This window comes from Leopardus geoffroyi, chromosome A2 (genome assembly GCF_018350155.1).
Source record: "Leopardus geoffroyi isolate Oge1 chromosome A2, O.geoffroyi_Oge1_pat1.0, whole genome shotgun sequence".
NCBI lineage: Eukaryota > Metazoa > Chordata > Mammalia > Carnivora > Felidae > Leopardus > Leopardus geoffroyi.
This window is the reverse complement of record NC_059331.1, coordinates 51,509,557-51,530,280: the sequence shown is the minus strand read 5'-3', so window position 1 is coordinate 51,530,280 and position 20,724 is coordinate 51,509,557. Positions and strand designations below refer to the sequence as shown.

General features: G+C 51.1%; 2 protein-coding genes across 5 annotated transcripts; one reads left to right on the top strand and one right to left on the bottom strand.

Moving 5' to 3' along the window:
• The first annotated feature begins 3,220 nt into the window (after positions 1 to 3,220).
• Positions 3,221 to 14,194, top strand: PRRT3 (proline rich transmembrane protein 3). Of its 3 annotated transcripts, XR_006716024.1 has the most exons (5): positions 3,666 to 3,955; positions 6,780 to 7,863; positions 8,075 to 8,230; positions 8,812 to 12,671; positions 13,582 to 14,194. XR_006716024.1 is itself a non-coding variant. In XM_045493707.1 (4 exons), the coding sequence occupies exons 2-4, from the start codon at positions 6,837 to 6,839 to the stop codon at positions 10,575 to 10,577; spliced, it is 2,949 nt and encodes a 982-aa protein (XP_045349663.1). In that variant the 5' UTR covers positions 3,221 to 3,507; positions 6,780 to 6,836; the 3' UTR covers positions 10,578 to 10,945. The 3 variants fall into 3 exon arrangements, 2 of the variants coding, with proteins under 2 accessions (XP_045349663.1, XP_045349662.1); XM_045493707.1 differs by lacking the exons at positions 3,666 to 3,955; positions 13,582 to 14,194 and adding an exon at positions 3,221 to 3,507 and having other exon boundaries at positions 8,812 to 10,945; XM_045493706.1 differs by lacking the exons at positions 3,666 to 3,955; positions 13,582 to 14,194 and adding an exon at positions 3,964 to 4,119 and having other exon boundaries at positions 8,812 to 10,945.
• CRELD1 (cysteine rich with EGF like domains 1) lies at positions 11,497 to 20,688 on the bottom strand. 2 transcript variants are annotated; one of them, XM_045493736.1, is made up of 11 exons: positions 20,561 to 20,688; positions 19,840 to 20,033; positions 19,525 to 19,607; positions 16,086 to 16,196; positions 15,666 to 15,757; positions 14,785 to 14,961; positions 14,605 to 14,700; positions 13,595 to 13,678; positions 13,292 to 13,387; positions 12,943 to 13,077; positions 11,497 to 12,482 (listed from the first exon to the last, which is right to left on the bottom strand). In XM_045493736.1, exons 1-11 carry the CDS (start codon positions 20,631 to 20,633, stop codon positions 12,451 to 12,453), a joined length of 1,173 nt encoding a protein of 390 aa, XP_045349692.1. In that variant the 5' UTR covers positions 20,634 to 20,688; the 3' UTR covers positions 11,497 to 12,450. The 2 variants fall into 2 exon arrangements, with proteins under 2 accessions (XP_045349692.1, XP_045349691.1); XM_045493735.1 differs by having other exon boundaries at positions 11,497 to 12,134.
• Positions 20,689 to 20,724: the final 36 nt, after the last annotated feature.

Genomic DNA, 20,724 nt, shown 5'->3' with positions numbered 1-20,724 from the left:
TATGTGCTGTGTGACTTTGAACAAATTACTTAAGCTCTCTTGAGTTTCAGCTTGCCAGCTGTAAAACGGAGAGCATAATAATACATAGGTTCTTGTAAGGACTTAAAAAGAATAACACGTGTAATAAGGTCTTCATGGCCAATTAAGTGCTTCACAAATGGAGCTATTAACCATCTCCCAGATACTTGAATCATCCCCCACCTATCCCTGCCATCCCAGAGTCTCCAGGATGATGCTGACACCTCCTTTTGGAGCCAGGATATTCCCCACCCATACCTGTGCTCCCCATGTTCCCCATCTATACTTATCTCCACCCCCAGCCAGTCTCCCCTTTCCATAGAATCAGCTTACATCTTGGCCTCTGGCCAAAGGGATCATAATCTCACTTGCCTTTGTGTAGAATCTCAAATCCCCTATCAATAGATGGTTTGGAAACAATGAGATTGGGGCCCCTGCCTCCAAAGAGAGCACTCAGGGAGCAGCTGGCTGGTCTTTTGTGGATTGTAGGATTGGGCACTATCAGGCCAGCAAGACTGCAGGGATGAATGGGTAGTCCTACTCGGGGGAAACTGAGGAAGAGAACCAGGCCAGCTCTGAACCTGCTGAAGGAATCTCAACATCTCCAAAGAAATCTCACCAGAGAGTTCACAGGAAACAATGACAGGGGGGATTTGGACCCCTCAGCTTCTGTAGTGGGCCCCTAGAACTACCTTCCCCTTAAGACTGCCCATGGGGGAAAAAACACAGTTTCCTCAAAGGAAGTTAGGATACCGTCAGGAAGAGAGATGGATCTTGGACAATGCGTTAAAAAATGCCAATTATCTATTATGTATAGAATCGGGATCCAGATAACTTCTCACAAGATCAGAACAACTGGCTAGATCTAACAAGAAAAAAATAAACAAGAAACAAATGTGAAGTCCTACCCTGAGGGTCAAGAAACCAACTGCACACAAAGAGGTGGGGAGGACCTAGTAGACTGATACTGGGCAACAAAGTGATGTGGCTGCCAGAAACATTAATTCAGTGTGAGGTCATATTAATGGAAGAGGAGAATCTGGGAAAGGGAGGTGAAAGTCCAGCTTTGTCACCAACTGGGTTCAGTTCTAAGAGTTATACTTTAAGGGGGACATTGTTGACCTGGTAAGAAGCCAACAGAGGAAGATGTCAGAATGCTGAGAGCCCAGAATCCTGCCCTTTGAAGAAAGGCTGAAAGAACCTCATTCTAGAGGAATGAGAGGTGCCTTTACAATTCTGAAGGGGTTCCCACAAAGAAAATAGTAGAGCTGGTCAGATGATCAGGGGAACTGGGAAAAGCCCAGTTTTTCTCCTAGAGTCAGTTAGAGCAGCTGGATTCTGGGGGCACCTGGGTGGCTCAGTCAGTTGAACATCAGACTCTTGATTTTGGCTCAGGAAGTTATCCCAGGGTTGTGGGAGCCTGTCTGCCTTGCTCTCTGTCCCTCCCCCACTCAGGCCCAGAAGAAGGAGAAAAAGAAGGAGGAGGAGGAGGACAAGGAGGAGGAGAAGAAGGGGAAGAAGAAGGAGAAAAGCTGGATTCGGACTCCACCATTTACCAGCTCTTAGGGACTGAACACTCTTCAAACTGCAACATGTCAGACACAGCTGAGGGCTGAGTGTTGCTATTCTGTGAGAGCCAAAGGTAGGCAAACACCGGGAGGAAAATTTCAGCTCAATGCTAGGAAGAATTTTTTTCTTTCTTTTTTATTTTATTTATTGTTATTTTTATTTTAGAGAGAGAAAGTGCAAGCAGGGCGGAGAGGCAGAGGGAGAGAGAGAATATTAAACAGGCCCCAAGCTCAGTACTGAGCCCTATGTGGGGCTCAATCCCATGACCCTGGGGTCATGACCTGAGCCAAAATCAAGAGTTGGATGTTCAATCGACTGAGCCACCCAGGTGCCCCTCTTTCTTTCTTTCTTTTTTTTTTTTTTATTTCTTTTTTTATTTTTTTTAAATTTTTTTTTTCAACGTTTATTTATTTTTGGGACAGAGAGAGACAGAGCATGAACGGGGGAGGGGCAGCGAGAGAGGGAGACACAGAATCGGAAACAGGCTCCAGGCTCCGAGCCATCAGCCCAGAGCCCGACACGGGGCTAGAACTCCCGGACCGTGAGATCGTGACCTGGCTGAAGTCGGACGCTTAACCGACTGCGCCACCCAGGCGCCCCTCTTTCTTTCTTTTTTAAGTGATATTTAGCATTCCTATCTCTGATCACAAAAGAAACACATGGTTGTGTAGAATATTGGTAAACAGAAAAGCAAAATTAAATAAAAATCACATCAACTACTATTTACCTGCTAATAATTAGGGATAGGATTGGTAGGATAGGTACACAGATAACATGGATGATAGATAGATACATCCAGGTAGATATTAACAAAAATGGGATCATATAAATAATTATCTGAGAGAACAGAGTATCGCCACATAAAGATGTATGTATTGGTATGTAAGGATGTTTATTGCAGTATTGTTTCTAGTAGAAAAGAAGTAGCTGTAAACCAGCTAAATACTGTTCAGTAGGAGAATGTTGGGAATGTGCGTAAATGACAGTGCATCCACACCATGCAGCACTCCACAGCTAGTTGAAAAAAAGGGTGGAGCTAATAAGTATGCATTGCCTTCAGAATGTTTCCAACATATATTGCTTAAGGCCAAAAGAAAGTTATAGGATAATATGCGTAGTATGATCCTATTTTTGTGAGAAGAATAGCATGCACATACATGTTTTTATAAGTAAAGGAAACAACATGATGCTAACAGTGGGTACACCTGGGGAGGCAGACTTGAAGAGGCCACAAGTAAGACATTGAATGTGTTCTTTGAACGTTTCTGTGTTGACTTGGGACAATCAGCCTACATGATTTTTACATAGAATGACTGAAACTTAAATAAATAAACAATAATCTACCCTGGAAATTTCTCCATGGCATTAAAGATTTTACATCATATTAACGACCACATGTATTCCTTGTGTAAATTTCTCTTAATGTTACTGAACCCGATGGTGGACATTGAGTACATCAGGAGCTGTCCAAAGAGGGACCAGGGGCATTCTGACAGTGTCTATCAAGACCTGAAAATGTGCAGACTCCTAGATCTAACCATACCTCACGTAGGAGATTATCCGACAGGCACACTAGTGCTTGTGCCCCAAGATGTCTACCCAAGAATGGCCCCTGCCTTATTATTCCTGCCAGCAAGAGGCTAGAAACAATCTACATCTCCAACCTCAGGACTGGATAAATTAAAAGTATAGGCTGAGTGCATGCTTCAATTCTCAACAGCAGATACAAGAAATGAAATGGATCTGTAGAAATTTACATGGAAAATGTGCCAGCACATATTCCACCGTGAAGAGAAGAAAGGCAAGTTACAGAACAGTATGTACAGTATGATCTCATTTCTATTTAAAACGTATATGTGACTGTGCATTGAAAAAGATCTGAAGGATAAACAGCAAGCTGTAAGTAGGATTTACCTCTAGGTATGTATGTATGTATATATGTATGTATGTATATATATATATGTATATGTGTGTGTGTGTGTTATATATATATATATATATATATATATATATATATATATATATATATACCCCTATAAGGATATAGGTATACAGGTATAAAGACAGTGAGCTCCACGAGGTGTGCAAACCAGGATTGGCTGTCCCTTATTCAGGGATGCTGCGGAAGGGAACCTCGGTTCCCCTCTTAGCCCTGAGAATCTCCGAGAGAGGGGAGGTCAGGACGGGGAGCAGAATCCACCCCTAAGGGGAAAGGGTTAAGTGGGGATGGCTTTCCTGTGGGCGGGCTCGGCGATCGGCAGCGCCGGGCTCTGTTAGCCAAGTCTGAGCATCGCGGAGGATGCGGCGCGGGGAGCGGCTGCAGGGACGCACGCAAGGTGAACGCGGGGGCTGCCGGCTAGGCGCCCAGGTGAGGAGCTGGCCGAGGGAGGGGGCGATGACGGGTCCAGGCAGGGAGCATGGACTGCAGCCCCCTTTCTGGGCGCGAGAGGCAAGGCCTGCACCAGCGCCCACCCCCACCCGGGACACTGCGGGAAGGCGCGGAGCCAGAGGAGAGGAGCCGGAGGAGGAGAGGTAACCCGAGATGGACCAGGTCCTGGAGGCTGCTCTGCGGCGGCCCTCGCCCTGCCCCCAGGCGGGCCTCTCTCCAGTCCCTAGGGCAGAGAGATACCCCCTACCCTTTACCCCATCCCCCCAAGAATCTGTCCTGTAGCGGGAACCCAGGACTGGGCAGCCTCCTCCGTGCCCATAAATGCCTACATCTCATTTGAATTGCGGGCGGTTGAGCAGATGGCATATGCTTATCACTGAAGGCCTAACTCAACTACCTTCTCTGAAAAGCTTTTGGACGCCCTGTGCAAAATGAGCCATTGCAGGTCTCACAACACCTAGTGTGGCCATTCGCTGGCTGTGTGACCTTGGGTGATTTGCGAAACCTCTCTGAACCTTGGTTTCATCCTCTATGAAATGGTTATACCTACACCTGCTTGTGTTGAGAGGGTTGGGTGAGATGGAGGACAGGCAGCTAATCTTAGCGCAGGAGCCTTACTGGTAAGTGCTCAACACAGGAGCACTATTATTAACCAGGACATGTGTCAGTGGCTGTTCAGTCCTTCCTCCTCAGCTACCCCCCCCCCCAATCCTGACACTGCAACTGAGGCTTCTCTTTGGGTCCCCAGCACCCAGCTAGGAGCAGAGCAGAGTGAATGCTTGAGAAATTAACAAGACTTTAAGGCAGAGTCTAGTTTGGGGGATCTTTGAACCCCCTGAAATTGTCCACAACTTTGGATGAACCTTGGCATTTTTCTGGAGAGAGCACCTGGAACTTTCATTGGTTTCTCAAGGGGTCTGTGAGCCACCAAAGATGAGGAGCCAGGGAGTCTTCCCAGAGAAGAAAGGAGCAGGGCTTCTGCCCCTAAACACACCCAAGCCTCTCCTCTCTCACAGTTGCTGTGCCCTGGCCCTGTAGTCTCCTGGCCACCTTCCTGCCTCCCTGGCTTAACTAGGGACTCAAGAAGAGGAAACTTGAGGGTGTATCTACCCAGGGCCAGGCATATATAGGGGGCCTGAGGCAAGAAATAAAGATGCAAAAACAGCCCTTGAAAAGCCCCAGGCCAGTGGAGGAGACCTGAGATTGCATTATGTGACCTGAATGATAGGAAGGGGTGAAGGTGGTGTCAGGGAAAGAAATGTCTAAGCTGAAACAAGCCACTATTATCATCTTACCTGGATTTCTGCACTGGCCTCTCTCCCCCTTTTCAGTACACTTAATTGGACCTTTTTCTTCCATGCTTAACATCTGCATTGGCTTCCTGTGATACTTAGAATAAAATCCAGGTGCCTTATTGTGGCTTACAAGGGCCCTTGTGATCTAGCCCCACCTTCTTGATCTTATCTCCCTTCGCTCCTTTCTCCTTCCTTTGCTCTGCTCCAGCCACACTAGCCTTTTCATTTCCTGAATTCACCTCATTCATTCTGCTTCAAGGCCTTTTGCACTTTCTGTTCCCTTTGCCAAATACTTTTCCCTCATTATCTTCAAATGGCTGGCTCCTTCTCGTCAGCATCTAGCTTAGATGTCACCTCTCAGAGGTCTTCCTGCTGTACCCCGTGTAAAGTAGCCCCCATCAATCTCTTAACCTGTTTTATTTTCTTCAGCGCTCATCTTATTTAAAATTATTCATTGTCTGCCTCTTACTCTAGAATGCCAGCTCAGTGAGGGCAGGCATCTTGTCAGTCTTTTCACTGCTTTATCCCCAGGGCCTCGCAGATAGTATGTGCTCACATATTTTGTTGAAATAGGTCAGGGGGCTGGTGGAAAGAAAGCTTTCTGGACAAAGGGAAAAGTAAAAGGTCTCTAATGCTTATTAAACTCCTATTATGGGCCTGGCCTATATAATGTGTTTTGTTAGGTAAGTCTTGGAAGAGCTCCTTTGAATTAGGTACTTTTCTTATACCCATTTTACTGATGGGAAAACCATGATTTGCAGAGGTGAAGTGACTCACCCAGGAAATAGCAAAGGTGGGATTCAAACCCAGATCTCTCCTCAAAGGCAGGGACATGTTCCTCTCCCTCTTCACTGCTCTGATATTTGAGCCAGGCCTTCAAGAATAGGGTTTCAGGGGCACCTGGGTGGCTCAGTCAGTTGAGCATCCAACTTTGGTTCAGGTCATGATCTCATGGTTCATGAGTTCAAGCCCCACATCAGGCTCTGTGATGACAGCTCAGCTCTGTGAGTCTTCAGATTCTGTGTCTCCCTCTCTCTCTCTCTCTCTCTCTGTCTCTCTCTGCCCCTCCCCCACTCATGCTCTGTCTCCCTCTCTCTCATAAATAAGTAAACATTAAAAAAAAAAAAAAGAGGATTTCAGCTAGTGAAGAAGAAGGGAGAGGGCAGTCCAGGCTGAGGGAACAGCAGGAGCAAAGGATTGGGGCATTGGACAGCCCAGTGGTTGTTGAAGGGGATGAGCAGCCTGGTGTAGCCTTGGAAGGCTAAGAGAGAAGCTTATATTATTTCCTGAGGGTGATGGGGAGCCACCAAAGGTTTTGAAGTAGGGCAAGTGGCATGACCAGAGATACATTTTTAAAAGGTCACTCTGGGCAGCATGAAGGGGTTGAACAGGAAGGGGTTGGGGAAAGGGGAGCTCTCTTTCTTTCTTTCTTTCTTGCCACCACCTGCCTTGGGACAGCTATGGATGCTCCCAATGCTCACATGTCATCCCCCTTCTCCTTTTTTTAGGCTCATCCAGTGAGGACTGGAAGTTGAGTGTTCTAGGCCCACACATCAGAGTGGACCATGGCCCCCAGCCCATGGGGCCGTGTATGTGGCCCCCTACTGCTGATGCTGCTGCTCTCCCTGGAGCCTGGCCCTGCTCTGGGCCGGCGCCTTCCCAAGCCACTTGAGGACTCGGAACCACACCTGATCCTAGGAGATGACCCCCAGGGCCCTATGGGCACAGAGCCCCATGCCCTCGACTTCCTCTGGCAGAAGTCCAGAGATGAGAGCCCCTGGAACTCCAATGTCCCCCAGGTCCCTGCCGAGGAAGCACCTGAGGCGCCCGCAGATTCTCCCCTTGGCCCAGCCCTGCACGGACCTAAAGCAGCCCATAGGGCTCAGAGAGAAGGACTCCCAGTAACTGATGATCTCCAGATGGCTCGAGGGCCAAGTTCTCATGGCTGGACAGGACCTCCTGACTCACAGGAGCCTATGGAGCAAGAAGCACCAGCCCCCCATCCAGTGGGTCTCCCCCATCTCACTTTCATCCCCATAACTCCCAGACTCCAACTCAGGATAGCTACAGTTTCTCCCTCCCCAGGGCCAGAGGAATCTGGAGGCCAAATGGGACAACAACCACCTAAAGATGAGGGTCTGGTGGCCGAAGCCAAGATCAGAGTCTCAGAGATATCCCCCTTAGACCACCAGGGCCCTTCCCAGACTCTTGCCCCCAACTTGGGCACTACCAAGACGCCAGTGCTGGAAGAACAGGGTGGGGGCGAGGAGGACTTCCAGGAGGCAGCTCAAAGCCCCCTCTTCACCCAACAAGATCCAGCAGCCCCTCATGTTGGTTTGGTATCTCCAGCTGAGGTGGCATCCTCTCAGGAGCCTGGGCCGCAGCCAGACCTGGCATTGGCCAAAAGCCTTCCTCCTACTGAGGAGCTACCACTTGAGCTCCCCAAGAAGGCTGGAGGTGGGGAGACCTGGGAAGTCAGTCTTCCAAGTCCCTCACCCAAAGAGGCTGATCTTTCTGATGTGAGGAGCTCACCAAGACCCCAGCCCTCAGGTCCCCCAGCCACAGAGACTCCTGACGTGCAACCTAAGCCAGGTGGGTATCAAAGTGGAGGTTTCCCAGTAGGGCTGGGAGGGGACGGTGTTCCAGCATAGCTGGATGCCCCAGTTTCTATGTGACCTCTGGTCTCTCTGGGTCCCATTTTCCTCATTCTGGCAAATGAGCGTGATTGTGCCTCCCTTTGGGGGGACTAGACTTTGGGGACCACTGCATGGTCAGGCAGTGATAACTGCTTTTGTTATTTCAGAGATAGCAGCAATGAATGGAGCAGACCCCATCTCCCCCCAGCGGGTGAGAGGAGCACTGGAGACCCCAGGTACCCCCAAGTCCCTCATCCCTGGCCCCTTGGACCCTGGCCCAACTACAAATCGAACAGAGAGCCCTGTGGGAGCCCTGCAGCCAGGTGAGGGGATGACTAGGGGTTTGGGGGAGAGTGGGTACTCTGTTTAATAATTAAAAACCGAGGTACATGGGGGGAGTGAATGGGAACAAATACTTCCTTAAAGGAACTGGCCAGGACTTCCTTCAAAAACTTAAGGATAATAAACTAATGCTGGGTACTCTGGGACAAGTCATTTGCCCTTTGGGGATAGAATATTCGTAAATGTAACTTGGATATATTTAGTGCAGTGTCTCCAACTCCCACAAATCACTGGAGGAGCTTTTAAAAAATTCCAATACCCAGGCCCCATCCCAAGGAATTCTGATTCAGTTCGTCTCCAGGTGATTCTAATATGCAGCCAATGTTGAGAACTGCTGGTATATTATTAATAAAAGTGATAGGTCATGTCGTTTAACATTACTGGGTGTTGGGCACTATGCTAAACATTTAATCTTCCCCACAATCCAATGAGGTAGGTGCTATTACCATCCCCATTTCACAGATGTGCTTAGAAAAGTGAAATAACTTGCCCACCACACTAGAGAATGTGGGAAATCAAAAGCACTTTTCAAAGGGTTATTCTGATATTGTTATTATTGCAGATGAAGCCGAGGAGTGGCCGGGGCGCCCCCAAAGCCATCCCCCAGCACCCCCAGTCCAGGCCCCCTCGACGTCACGCCGGGGCCTCATTCGGGTCACTACGCAGCGCGCCCTGGGCCAGCCACCCCCTCCGGAGCCCTCAGCCAGCTCCATGGCATCAGCCCCAGCCACCAGCCCCCCGGCCAATGCCACCGCCCCTCCCCTACGCTGGGGTCCCCTGCGGCGGGTGCTGAGCTTTTCCTGGGAGCTGCACGTCTATGGGGTGGGGGTGCTCTTCCTGTTGCCCGCGTTGTTGGCACTGGCCTCACTGGCAGCTGCCCCTGCGGGGCCCCGGCTGGCTCTGGTGGCAGCGGTGCTGGTGCTCATAGCGTCGGGGCTTCGATCTGCCTACATGCTCGCGGACCCATACGGCTCTCAGGCACGGCTGGGCTTACGCACCGGCCTGGTGCTCTACAACCTGCCCTTCCCCTTGCTGCTCACTGCGCTGGCGGCCCTGACCCTACTCGGGCTGGGCGCGGGGCTGCCACAGCAGCTGCAAAACCCGCTCCTGCTGGGAGCGTTGGCGTTGGCGCACGGCGTGGGGTTGCTGACTACTGACCTGTTGTCAGTGAGGCCTGCGTTCAACCTCCTGGCTCAGGGCTTGTCTTGTGCCTGGGGCGCGGCCGTGGCTCTGGGCACACTCTGTCTGTGCCGTCGCCGCCTGCTGGACGGGCCGCGGGGCTGGGATGCCAGCCCGGGCCCGCGGCTGCTGGCCGTGGCCGGCGCGCTGGGGCTGCTGGCCAGTGGCTTGCAACTGGCAGCGGCGCTCTGGCTATACCCGGGCCCAGGTCGGGTGGGTCGCTTTTCGTGGGCCTGGTGGGGCGTCCACTTCTGGCTGCGCCTGCTGGAGCTGACATGGGCCCTCACCCTTGCGCTAGCCGCTGTAGCCGCCGCGCGGCCCAGGCCGCCCACAGAGCACGCTTGCTGGGCTAAGTTGCTGCGCCTGGCGTGCCCCACGCCCTCGGGCAAGAGCGAGGTGCCTGAGCGACCAAACAACTGCTATGCGGGGCCTAGTGGCGTGGGTGCAGGCAGCTTGGACATAAGCAAGAGCCTCATCCGCAACCCAGCAGAGGGTGGGCCGCCTGCCACGCCCAGTTCAGGCGCCTGGGGATCGGCTGCGTCGTTGGGCCGCGGTCCCCAGGGTGGCCCTGGACTGTCCCGCAGCAGCGTGGGGCCGGCGCCGTCGATGAGCGAGCTGGACCTGCGGCCGCCATCACCCATCAACTTGAGCCGCAGCATCGACGCCGCGCTGTTCCGAGAGCACTTGGTGCGAGACAGCGTTTTCCGGCGCTGTGGCCTGCGCGGTCTGTCCTCCCCGCCGCCCGGGGGCGCGCTGCGGCCGCGCCGGGGCAGCCACCCCGACGCCGAGCTCGAGGGCGCAGTCTCTTCGCTCCTGAGGGGCCGCTGCCGGTCTCTCAGCGACGTGCGCGTGCGCGGCCCGGTCCCACCACATGTCGCGGATGAACCTGACGGGGCGGTTTCTGGCAGCTCCATGGACAGCTTCTCCCGGGGCTCGCTCAAGATCAGCTGGAACCCGTGGCGTCACGGGCTGTCGTCGGTGGACAGTCTGCCCCTGGATGAGCTGCCCAGCACGGTGCAGCTACTGCCTGCCCCAGCCCCTGCTCCTGCCCCCACCCCCTCCCGGTCCGGGGAAGCTCAGAGTGAGGTCCAGCCTCGCTGCAAGCCCGGGGACTCCCGCAGCGCCTCCAGTGACACCATCGAGCTCTGAGGGGTCCAGGGATGCAGGACCGGGGCCCTACCCTCGATGGCCATATGGCTTGGCCGACTGGGACAACTGAACATTTGAAAAACTGGCATTCCCGGGTTTCCATCTAACTACAGCCCCTGGCAACATTGGGGCATGAACCTAACTGCCCCCATTTTTTGTTTTTTAAATATCTATTTTTTTCAGTGGGTATTTTGCACAGAGGCTGTGACTTATGCGGAATACAGGGTGGACATGCATGGGTTTGGGTATGGGATATGGGGTCCAGGTACCCTCAAACACCCCTCCAGACTCCGTAGTGTGGAGATGAGGTTTGCTTGCCCAGACTGACTGTCCTCTTTGTGCCAAAGAAATAAACCCTTAGGACTTGGCTCATGCCTCCCTCTGGCCATGCCAGGATCCCGTTCAGGGAAGAGGTAGCAGTCCCCACCCCCGACCCCCAGCAATCCCAAGTCCCCTATATGTTGGGGAGGGGAGGACCCAGAAAGGAAAGGTACCCCACTGTGGGAAGCCTTAAGAATGACGGCTACAGAACATCTATCTGTTGTACACGGTTTTCAGCTCTTTGTATTTATCATCTTCCTTAATTCTATTAAGCCTGAGTGGAAAGCATTATCATGCCCATTTTATAGATGGGAAGAGTGAAGATCAGAGACAAAAGCAATTTGTCCAGGGTCCTTTGGCAAATGATAGCTGGCAATGAACCCAGGAACCTCCACTCCAAAGCCTGGTTCCTCCATCCCCTTCTCCTAACACTACTTCAGGGCCAAGCCCCTCTGTCCTCCTTATACTGCTCCTCCATCATGGTAGCCCTCAATTTCCCAGGGTTTTAGAAAATTTCCCCAAGGGTGGGGGGGGGGGGCTCGCAGTAGCTCAGGCCAACCCATAGGGAGTAGGAGGCAGGTAGTGAGACTGAAGTTTCTCCATTTTCCAAGACCTTTATTTCCTGAGATGAATAAATAATCAGCGGCTGAGGGGCAGGGGTACAGAACAGGAGCTGGCAGCATGCAGCTGGCAGGAGGAGGCTATGATGGGCCCACCCCTGGAGGGAATCCCCCCTCATCCTGGACAGGGGCCAAAGCCCACTAGCAGCCACCACAAGGAGATACTTTTTTAAAAATTCACACACATTGTGAAGCCTACCCAGTTCCCCCAGGCCAAGATCTCATGGCATCCATATTTAGGGCTACTTTTTTCACCCCAAGGGTCTCACCTGCCTAGGTGTGAGGTGTGGTATTTACCCCGCTCAAAAATAAAGCAAGCTGCCTCAAGTGTCCAGGCAGGAAAGAGGCCTGACTTCTGGGGGCAGCCTGGATAGGAGGAGATCCTGCAAATGTGGCAAGGATTATCTGCCCTTGATGAAGCCCTCCAGCACACGGTCGCTGCGCTCTGACAACCAGTAGCCAGTCATGGCTGCCACAGCCCCAATGAAGATGGCGGTAAACACCAAGTCACCCTTGGCAGCTAGTGTGGCCAGTGCACAGATGATGACACCGAAGAACATCTGCTGCAGCACCACCAGCTCATCCTCTGTCATCTCCGAGAAGAAGCCTGTTGACTCTGTGAGGAACAAGAGAAGCACCTGTCACTCCCCCGCTGTTCCTGGAGCTTCCCACGTACCTCATCATTGCTGCCACATGGTTGCCCAGCAAGCCAGCACATGATGTCATTTACTGCTGAGAACAACTCCAACGGGCAGTTATTGTCCCTGTCTCAATAAATGGGAAACTGAGGTTCAGAGCGGTGAAGAGGTTTGCCCAAGATCATGTGGTGGGCAAGTCTGGAGACAGCCTGTGTACCAGCCCGGCTCCAGAGCCAGACTGCATGGATTTGACTCGCAGCTCTGCGACCTGCTTGTCATGTGGTCCTGGGCAAGTTATTTCATCTGTCGGCATCCTAGTTTCCACCCTGTAAAGTGAGGATGAGAATAATACGAACAGCACTGGACCTATTGTAGAAGCGAAATAACTTAATACATGCAACAGGCTTGGAACAGTGTCAACACATGGTAAGAGCTGTGAAGTAGTCACCATCGTCATCATTGTGGTTGTCCTTCATCTCAGAACAACAGCCTGCAACAGCTGTCAGCAGCCCAGGGTAAGGACTGGCCCCAATGGACAGATAAGAAGGGAGGTAGGGGGGATTTGACACCAAGTGCCATATTCTTTCTGCCTTGGGAGGTGTGAGGCGGCTAAAAGTCAGCCTGGGGATCAGATGTAGGGTTTGGGTCTCAGTGCAGCCTTATGGGGGATGGGTGGCAGTGGGGATGGGACAGGGCCTATGGCTGCCTGGAGAAGGGGCTTGCCTGCCCTCCCCCTGGATGAGGACCTCCCTTCCTCAGGTTTCTGGGGGCCACTACAGGGCTCACCTGGGATCTGCTCCTTCACACAGACGCCCTCCATCTGTTTGTAGCCCTCGGCACAGACACAGCGATAACTGCCCTCGGTGTTCTCGCACTGCTCGTTCTCTCCTGGACACACCTCTGTCTCACATTCGTCCACATCTTGAGGGAGGGTGAGGCGGGGTCAGACCCCCACTGCCAGGGTCCCACATATGGCAGCCCTGACTCCATCTCATTCATATCCAGACACCCCTTTGCCCTTGCCCAAACAACATTCCACCCTTCCTTCCCCTGCCCTGTCCACATTCCAGCTCTTCTCAATTTGTGGTGGGCAAGGCACTTCACGGTGTCTGTGCCCCACTGGCAGGAGACTCACCGAGACACTTGGAGCCCACCTGCTGGTAGCCAGGGCTGCATTTCTTACAGCGGCCTGGCCCTGCCCCCATGCAGCCCAGGCAGGCCTTGGCACAGTCTGGAGAAGGGATAGGAGAGAAGAGGGTGAGAGCTGCCCTTAGGCCGGAGGCGGATTGTGGAGGGGGGGAAGCCTTGCTCCAGAAGAGGTCTGGCGGGGGGGTGGGGGTGGTTTCTGGTGCCTGAGAAGGCAGAAACTTGGGGGAAAGGGCATGGAGCAGCCCCTTCTACCCTTCCCACACTCCTTCCTTACAGAATCAGCACTTACCTCGGCACTCATAGGAGCCCTCTGTGTTCACACAGAACTGGTTGGATCCACAGCTGGCTCGTTCCGTGCCACACTCATCGATGTCTGCAAGGAAGCAGGCAGGATACGGATTTCAATCCCTATCGCACTAACAGGGAAGCTGAGGCCAAGGTTGTTGGGGAAGGGACCTGCTCAGACTCAAATAGCTTGGCAGAGACTGCCGGCTGTGTGCCAACACGAAGGCAGAGGTGCAGTAGGACTTCGGGCTGCCCTACTAAAGATGACATTTTCCAATCTGCCTTGCAGCTAAGTGTGGCCTAATGATTGAGTTCTGGCCAACAGGATGTAAACAGAAATGATGTGCTCCACTTTTAGCTTGGCCTTAAAACAACAGAAGTGGACTCTTCCATGCATTTTCTTCCCTTTCTCACTTCCTGAGTGTTGGTTATGGAACATGGAGGTACCTCAAACAACAAAAACATCCCAAGGGGATGACCACACTGTAAGACAGAAAGTATCTGGGTCCTTGAATGCTTGTAACAGGTGGAACTTCCTTGCCAGCCTGGACCACTTGTTTTAAGACTGTGGTATAAGATAAAAATAAACCTCTATATTCTTTAAGTCATAGTCTTTGGTGACCTTTCTGTTGTAGCAGCTTAGCGTTTACCCTCGTTTATATAAATAGCTACACAGAGACCAAAACTAAGTCTTGAACCCAGGCTTCCTGACCCCAGGTTAAGTATCTTCATTTCCCTGGCTAACTCTTCCTCAATTTTCAAGACTTGGCCTAAGGGATACCACCTGCAAGAAGCCTTTCCTGATTCCCCACCTCTACAGAGCTGGATCAGGGGCATCTCCAACTGTACAAAGACCGGTCTGTACTCTAGGTTACTTTTCTGCCTTCCCGAACAGGTTGAGATCACCATGAAGTTGGGAACTGTGGTGGTCTAGCCCAGAGATGTGCATGCTGATGGGGACCAAGTCCAGGCTGCTGCTTTCCTCCCCAGACCTAGGGCTAGGGCCTCACTCACCTACACACTTGAGGTGATGCAGTGCCCAGCCCTTCTTGCACTGTAAACAGTTGGACTCCTCAGGTCCCGAGCAGCGGGCACAGGGGCCAAAACAAGCTGGGTGAGAAGGGGGAAGTGTGAGGGTAGGCAGGCAGGTAACCCATCTGCCCTTGCCCAGCCCTGTGCCTCTTGGTTACCTACCCGAACATACCAGATGGCTGGCGTTGCGCTCTGCCTCAAAGTAGCCGAGGCCACATTGGCCACAAGCCTCGCCCCCATAGCCGGCCTGGCAGTCACAGTGCCCGCTGCCCCCTCGAGTCCCTTCCCCTTCACACCGCCCGTGGCCACCGCAGGGCTTTTCTGCGCCCCCAGGACAGGCTGTGGGCAGATACCAAACCGGGTGAGATCATAAACACAATCGTGAATACAGAGATTATTTCCCCATACCATTAAATATTTTTGGAGAGCAAACTCAATTTTAATGGCAACATAATATTTCATCATAAACTATATGAAATTTACTTAACCAATACCCCACTGTGGAACAGGTTATTTATAAATCTTTTCTCTTATAAAGACTGAATTATCATCTTAGTCACTCTCCCTTTGTTGTTGTTGTTTTTTGTTTTATCTATTTTTTATTCTTTGTGTCACTTAGTCTTTTATCTGAATCTTCCAGACTTTAGGGGCTGGTAGTAGGTTTAGCTCCTCCCTCAGGACTGTGTGATGACAATGGGGGCTTCAAAGCAGCACCCGCCTGTCCCTAGGAAGATCGCCTTAGTTCAGGGGATGGGGCCTGGTCTGATCCATGCATGGGAAATGGGGGGTGGGTGGGGCCATTTCTAACATACATGAAAAAAACCATAGTCCCATCTGACTCAGTCTAGCCCACTGATCTTTTTTCAGAGCCGTTCCCCACTGATTTGCTCATCTCAACAGCTCTCAAAGGCAGATGAGAATGAAGGTCCAGAGAAGTTATGAGGGCAACCTGAGCTCACACAGCCAGCTATGCGGTAGAGTCAGGACTGGATCCCTGACCTTGGCAGTCCCCTCATCCCCCAAGAGGAGCTTGAAAAACTCACGGAGGCAGGAGGGCCCGAAGGTGCCAGAGGGGCAGCAGAGCTTCAGGGAATCTGAGCAGAGCCACTGGAAGAGGTCTGGGGCTTCCTGCTGCCTGAGGGGGTTAGCAGGTGGGGATGATAGTGAGGGGGGCTGAGACAGTGTCAGAGGTGCTATCCACCCCCCACCCTCCCAAAGAACCTGTGATACAACCCTTCTTGGATATAAGACCCATAACACTACCCAACCAACACCCTCTCCCCATTTGGCAGAGGGGTAAATTGAAGCTCAGACTGAGAACTTGGGTACCCCCCCAAGTCCTTAGCAGACCTAGGTTTGGAAAAAGGAGTCAAACCAGGACACAGGCCCCAGCATGCACTCCCCTCTTTTACCACCAGGTCCTGCCTATGGCTCCCTCCCTGGGAAGCCCCCCAGTAACTCACTTGTGAAACCACCAGCTCTCCACCAGCTCCTCACTCAGCTCTAGCAGGCGGTGGCACTCAAAGTCCGATTTGCTGCACACACTCTCGAGCACCTCTACCAGGCGGGTCTCACTGACCGGACAGGGCAGGGATCGTATGAATATGTTCTACCCCATCCACCACCCTCCTTAAGGTCTCCTCTCCCCCCCACCCTCATGCCATGACAATGTCAAAGGAAAGGCCGTAGGGCATAATGGAAGGGGTACTGATTAGTGAGTCAGACAGACCTGGGTTTGAATTTAGTTGAGTGACCTTGGGCAAGTCACTTAACCTCTCCTGAACCTCTCTTTTCTCATCTGAAAAATGGAAACAATACCTGCCCTGCACATTTGTTGTAAGATATCTCAGTTCCTGCATTTTCACAATGGAAGATAATACCCTTGCTGCGTATATGTGATTAAAAATACATCATGTAACAAGGGTTGGCAGGATGTGGAGAAATTGGAACCCTCCTACATTGAAGGTGGATGGTGAAGGTGAATGGAATGAAAGATGGTATAGCCACTGTGGAAAACAGTTTGGCACTTCCTCAATAAGTTTAACATGCAATTACCATATGAATCAGTAATTCCACTCTTGGTTATATACCCAAAAGAATGTTTGCTCAAACAAACACTTGTACACAAATGTTTGTAGCAATACTATACACAGCAGCCAAAAGGTAGAAACAACTTGGGGCGCCTGGGTGGCTCAGTCAGTTAAGCGTCTGACTTCAGCTCAGATCATGATCTCACGGTTCGTGGGTTCAAGCCCTGTGTCAGGTTCTATGCTGACAGCTCAGAGCCTGGAGCCTACTTTGGATTCTGTGTCTCCCTCTCTCTTGCTCGTCCCCAGCTCGTGCTCTGTCTCTGTCTCTGTCTCTCTCTCAAAAATAAACATTTAAAAAAAAAAAAAGGTAGAAACAACCCAAATATTCATTAACTGAAGAATGGATAAACAAAATGTAGTATCCATACAATGAAATTTTATTAAGCTTTAAAAAGGGGTGCTTGGATGGCTCAATTGGTTAAGTGTCTGAGTCTTGATTTCGGCTCAGGTCATGATCTCATGGTTCATAAGTTTGAGCCCCACACTGGGTTCTGTACTAACATTGTGGAGTCTGCTTGTGATTCTCTCTCTCTGCCCCTCCCCAGCTTGCTCTCTCTCTCTCTCTCTCTCTCTCAAAAATAAGTAAATAACTTTAAAACATCATGATAAGTGAAAGAAGCCAGACATAAATGGGTTCCAATGGAATCAACAATCCAATGGACACAGACAGCAGAGTAATGGTTGCCAGGGGCTGGGGGAAGGGGAGAACAGGAAGTGATTGCTTAATAGGTACAGAGTTCCTTTCTGGGGTGATAAAAGTGGCCTGGAACTAGAGAGTGGTAAAGACTGCAAAACACTATAAATGTACAAAATGTCTCTAGTGGTAAATTTTATGTTATATATACTTTACTGTAATAAAAAAATTTTTTTAAATATGTATACACACACACACACATATATTATGTATATATATATTATGTATTTAAAGGGTCTGGCATGTGCCTGGCATATAGGAGGAGACGACTTAAAAAACAAAACACAAACAGAAAACAGGAGCCACTATACAGCCAAAAGTGCTCTTCGGGTTATCTTGCCCAATCTCATTCCTAAATGAGGAAACTGAGGCCCCTGAAGGGAAAGGAAAATGACCAATGTTACATGATAACAAAACCTTTTGTTTCTAGTGGGCATCACCGTTTAATCCTTACCACAATCCTATGAGATAGTCAAAGCAAGTATTAACATCCCCATTTTACAGATGAGGAAACTGAGGCTCACAGAGGTTAAGTGACCTTCCCTAGGATACACAGGGTCACAACTGACATCCAAGTCTGTCTAACTCCAAGTCTTTGCTAATTTCTTCTCTTCAACTTGACTTTTTTTTGTTTATGTATTTATTTTGAGAGAGGGAGAACAAGTGCACATGAGTGGAGGAGGAGCAGAGAGAGAGAGGAGAGAGAATCCCAAGCAGGCTCTGCGCTGGTAGCACAGAGCCTGACACGGGGCTTGATCTCACCATGAGATCATGACCTGAGCTGAAACCAAGAGTTGGATGTTTAACCGACTAAGCCACCCAGGTGCCCCTCAACTTGACTTTGAAAAGTGGGAAGGCCTAGGACTCAGGCCTTTCATTCATTATAGTCTCAACTCATTCCATGGTTTTATAATACTGACTATATGCTGATGACTCCCAAATTCATATTTCTAACTCCTACATTTCCCCTGATTTCCCCACAGCTAAATCTAACTCTACTTGGCTGTTTAACAGACCTCCCAGCCCAATATGTTCAAAGAGAACACCTGATTCCACCCCTCCTCTAAATCTGGTCCTGCCTCAGTTTTACCTATACCGTAGAACAGCCGCACTATTCACCCAGTTGCTCAGTCCCAAAACCTAAGGACTTTTTATTCTACTTTTTCTCTCATACCCCATAATGATTCCATCATCAAACCCTATCAGTCCATCTGCAAAATATACCCAGAATCTGACCCGTTCTCACCATGTCCACCACTAGATTCCACACTAGCTCATGCTGCTGTCACACTTAAGACCAGCCTCCCAAATGTTCTCCCTGCTTTCTCCACTCTGGTCCCTACAGTCTTTTTGCTACATCGCAGTGAGTGATCTTTTAAAGGTATAAATAAGACCACATCACTTCCCTGCTCCAAACCTTCCAATGGCTTACCATTACACTCAGAATAAAATCTAACTCCGTTCTGTGACCTTCAAGCCCCTCTGGCTTCATGTTGTACTATTCTCTCTTCTGCTCACTCCCCCCCAGCCTCTTCTCAAATACATCAAGCTCAGTCCCACTCTGTCTAAATCCCTTCCCCGACTGTCACATAGCTTGCTTCTTTACTTCAGGTTTCTGATTAAATTTCTTTTTAACGTTTATTTATTTTTTTGAGACAGGGAGAGACAGCATGAACGGGGTAGGGTCAGAGAGAGAGGGAGACACAGAATCTGAAACAGGCTCCAGGCTCTGAGTTGTCAGCACAGACCCTGAGGCGGGGCTCGAACTCACGGACCGCGAGATCATGACCTGAGCCGAAATCAGATGCTTAATCGTCTGAGCCACCCAAGCGCCCCCTTCAGGTTTCTGTTTAAATGTCACACCTTGAACATCACACCTCCCACCATTCTGTAGTCTATTCTTTCCCTGATATGACATTATCTATTTACTTATTCACTGTCTCCTCTACTAGAATGTAAGCTCCTTAACAATGGGTTTTTGCATGCCTTATCTACTGCTGTACTATAGATGTTCAGTGATATTTGTTGAATAAGGACTCCCCAAGAGTCTCCAGGCCCCCACCAGTAGAGCAGAGATTGGGAGGTGAGGTGTACAAACCCACCTCTCCAGCCCCTTACCTGTCTTTGTATTTGGACAACTTCTCTTCCTCCCAGGCAGTATTTCCACCTCCGAAGTTGTCCCGGATTGTTCTCTCCAGGCCCTGGAAATGGAGAACATTAGTAATGGCTAAGTACAGTGCCTGACACATTCTAGCACTTTGGTATTTCACTCACCAGGGAACTGAGGCAGAGAGGCAAACTGCCCAAGGCTATATACAACTAGTAAGCAACCAAGCTAGTACCTGACTCATGCAGACTTGCATCCCAGAACTCCTCTCGACCCCTGTGCTATAATGGTTAGGCCGCCCCCCACGAGGCTGCTCATGCACCCACCTTGTTGAAGCTGTCGACCAGTCCACGGCAGGTATGACATGGATGGAGCTCAGTTGGGGGAGAGGACTGGGGAGACGGAGAGGGCTGGAGCCAGACGGGGCCTGGGAGGCTAAGGAAGAGACTTAGTCCCCAGAGCAGAGGTGGGACCAGGCCTCTGGGGGGCAGTGAGGCCATCTCTGACCCAGGCTGGGAACCTGTAGATAGAGGGAATGGGGATGACTCACTGGAGGAGCCAGGTGAGAAAGAAAAGGGTTGGCTCTGAGGTGCCGCGGGTCTGGGAACCCAGATGTGTGTTATTATAAGAAAAAGAGGCTAGACTCGGGGGTTCGGCTGGGGGAGGGGAGGTAGTGAGGAAGGAGCCTATTCTGCAATTCCAAGACGGTAATAAGTTATCCTTGTCACGGTGGGAGAGGTGGCCTGAGTCCTTGGCAAAGGAGAAGTCAACTCATTGTTTTCAGGCCTGAATATGGGTTCTTAGGCCAGGACCAGCAGAATTAGGGAGAATGGGTCAGAGTCCAAGTAATAGGTGAGTAGAGGCCGGATGGGCGGTCTTGGGGGGAGGAGTCCGGAACGGAACCCGGGTCTTGTGGGGAGGAGCCCGGATCCGGATATGAAGAAAGGGGGTCAGGTTAGCGGCCCGCAGGCTGCAAAGACGCGGCCCACTAGTCGACAGGGACGATCCAGATCCGCATAGGCTGCGGGGGAGGAAGAGATGACCCACCCAGCCCACGGGCGCCGACGGCTGAGTCTCCCCAACGCCACCGCAGCCGCTGGCTGCGTAAGACGTGCAGCATCCGCCAGCTCCGCAGTCTGGGGGGCGGGGCCTACCCACAGCCAATGGTGGCGGCCCATGTGCCATTGCGTCATCCCACGTCAGCCAACCGG